Genomic DNA, 1,911 nt, shown 5'->3' on the forward strand with positions numbered 1-1,911 from the left:
GATACTGAGCTACTTAGGTAGGGGAAGGAGCTTTGAAGCATACAAAATTCATAGGAAACAAGCCTTTGTTAGTTCCACTACTCGGAGGACAACTACTCTCATTTTAATTGGCAATTTAAACCTATAACATTCATTTTTCTAACAATTTTGTGCATACCAAAGTTATTTTATATTACAATATAATACTGACCTAAGCTGTTAGTAAATCTTTAATAGCATTGTTGTAAACAAAATTCAAAATTATTTATTTTTCTACTTGTTTGTCAGAGCAGGCTACAGTGAATAAGCTCTTTCTATGACATATWAAGAATGGGCTTTTTACAAGGCTTACGTAAATGCAAAGTATAAAGCTGTAGAGTTCCCAATGCCTATCTAATCAGCCTTTTTCAGTTTTGTACAAATTTACTTAAAATAATTTCAAATGTAGAATAATGTCAATTACATCCAACCTCCGGAGTCAAACAACTGATAAAATATTTTCACATCTGCTTGAAATTAGACTTCCCAGTTTTACCAATTTTATTTTCAGTTTAAACACAGAAAGAAAACTGTAAACAATTAGTATAACAGTAGTTAGCAACAAGAATGGGTAACAACTGTCAGTCTTCAAATATAATTTAAATTATGCCCTTTCTCACCATCAACATGGTCAAATATGTAAATAAATACAAGCACTAACACAAATTAAAATTATCACTGTAAGAAAATATATGATATGTGGTAGATTGGAATAATATATCACATAACACTGGCTGTACCATTTGGAATATGTATTTACTGTTTAAAATAGTTTGATGCTAACAGAGTTAAACCTTTTCTTTGTGTAAAGGATTAGATTTTTACTCACCATTGGAAATGTGTTTTGTGACCAAATTTATAGCAGTGTATTGAACTCTTAAATGTGAAAATGACTCAAGTCATTTATAGTGTAAGAAGATACCATAGGCACCATAATATAATATATATATATGCATATATATATATTATATTTTTTTAAAAAACAAAATCTGGTGATGAACAAATAGTAACAAAACCAGACGAAAATTAAAAGGCACATCCAGGCAAGAAATACTCAATGCAATTTGCATGATACTATATTTAAAAAAATAATTTCTATTCTGCATAATTGATTGGATCAGGAACAAGTATTCTGGCCCATTTGAATCTGCCAGGAAGAAAGTCAGTTTTGTAAGAGATGTTTAATTCAAATGTCAGATCATTATTTTCTAATGTTGATTTTTTTTTTTTTTTTTTTTTTTTAAGATCAGTATAAGGCTTTTAACTGAGTACATGTTAAGAGGACTACTCAAACCCTCTTGGTTCTCTGAGTGCATAGAAATACAATGAGCAATGAAAATATTCTTTGCAAAAACATGTATTCTTGTACACGTGCAAGTCTTATCAAGTACTTGAGCGTCTTTCAGGTCTTGGAACACATTTCATAATTGCAGCTCTCCACAGGGCTGGGGCAAGTAAAAGGCTTAGAGTAGTCACACTCAAAATAAGCAGATAGACCTGAAAATTGGAAATGAAAGAAAGCCATTACTTCTCTCCCCATGCTAGGGATGAGCTAGGAAACAGTTAGGAGTTGATGAGATCAGGCTTTTCTGGACAGTATTTCCAAGAGACTTCACCTGTCCTCCTGACCAGCTATGCATATTGTTACAAAAGCAAACAAGTGCACACACAAATCATGCAATTATACGTTTACCTGTTTTGAACATGCAATTGCAAGAACAACTTTATTAGCTTATACAAAAACAATTATTTACACGCATAGTTAAGAGGTCAGTTTTAAAAGCTCAAGGTGCACTAAAAGGCCAAAGGCCAAGAACCACTTCATTTTTTTTATATATATAAAAACAAATAAATAAATAAATATTTTTTAAAAAAAGGGAAAAAAACAGAACT

General features: G+C 31.1%; 1 protein-coding gene across 2 annotated transcripts in view; it reads right to left on the reverse strand.

Moving 5' to 3' along the window:
- Positions 1–1,236: 1,236 nt before the first annotated feature.
- The window catches only part of TMCO3 (transmembrane and coiled-coil domains 3), a 34,016-nt gene continuing 33,341 nt past the window's right edge, over positions 1,237–1,911 (reverse strand). For both annotated transcript variants that reach the window (XM_026054920.1, XM_026054929.1), the window contains one exon: positions 1,237–1,515. In XM_026054920.1, coding sequence (XP_025910705.1) covers positions 1,402–1,515 — 114 coding nt within the window. In that variant the 3' untranslated portion in view covers positions 1,237–1,401. The remainder of the gene's footprint in view (positions 1,516–1,911) is intronic.

Source organism: Apteryx rowi, unplaced genomic scaffold, assembly GCF_003343035.1.
Source record: "Apteryx rowi isolate R43461 unplaced genomic scaffold, aptRow1 scaffold_123, whole genome shotgun sequence".
In the NCBI taxonomy this organism is placed as follows: Eukaryota; Metazoa; Chordata; class Aves; order Apterygiformes; family Apterygidae; genus Apteryx; species Apteryx rowi.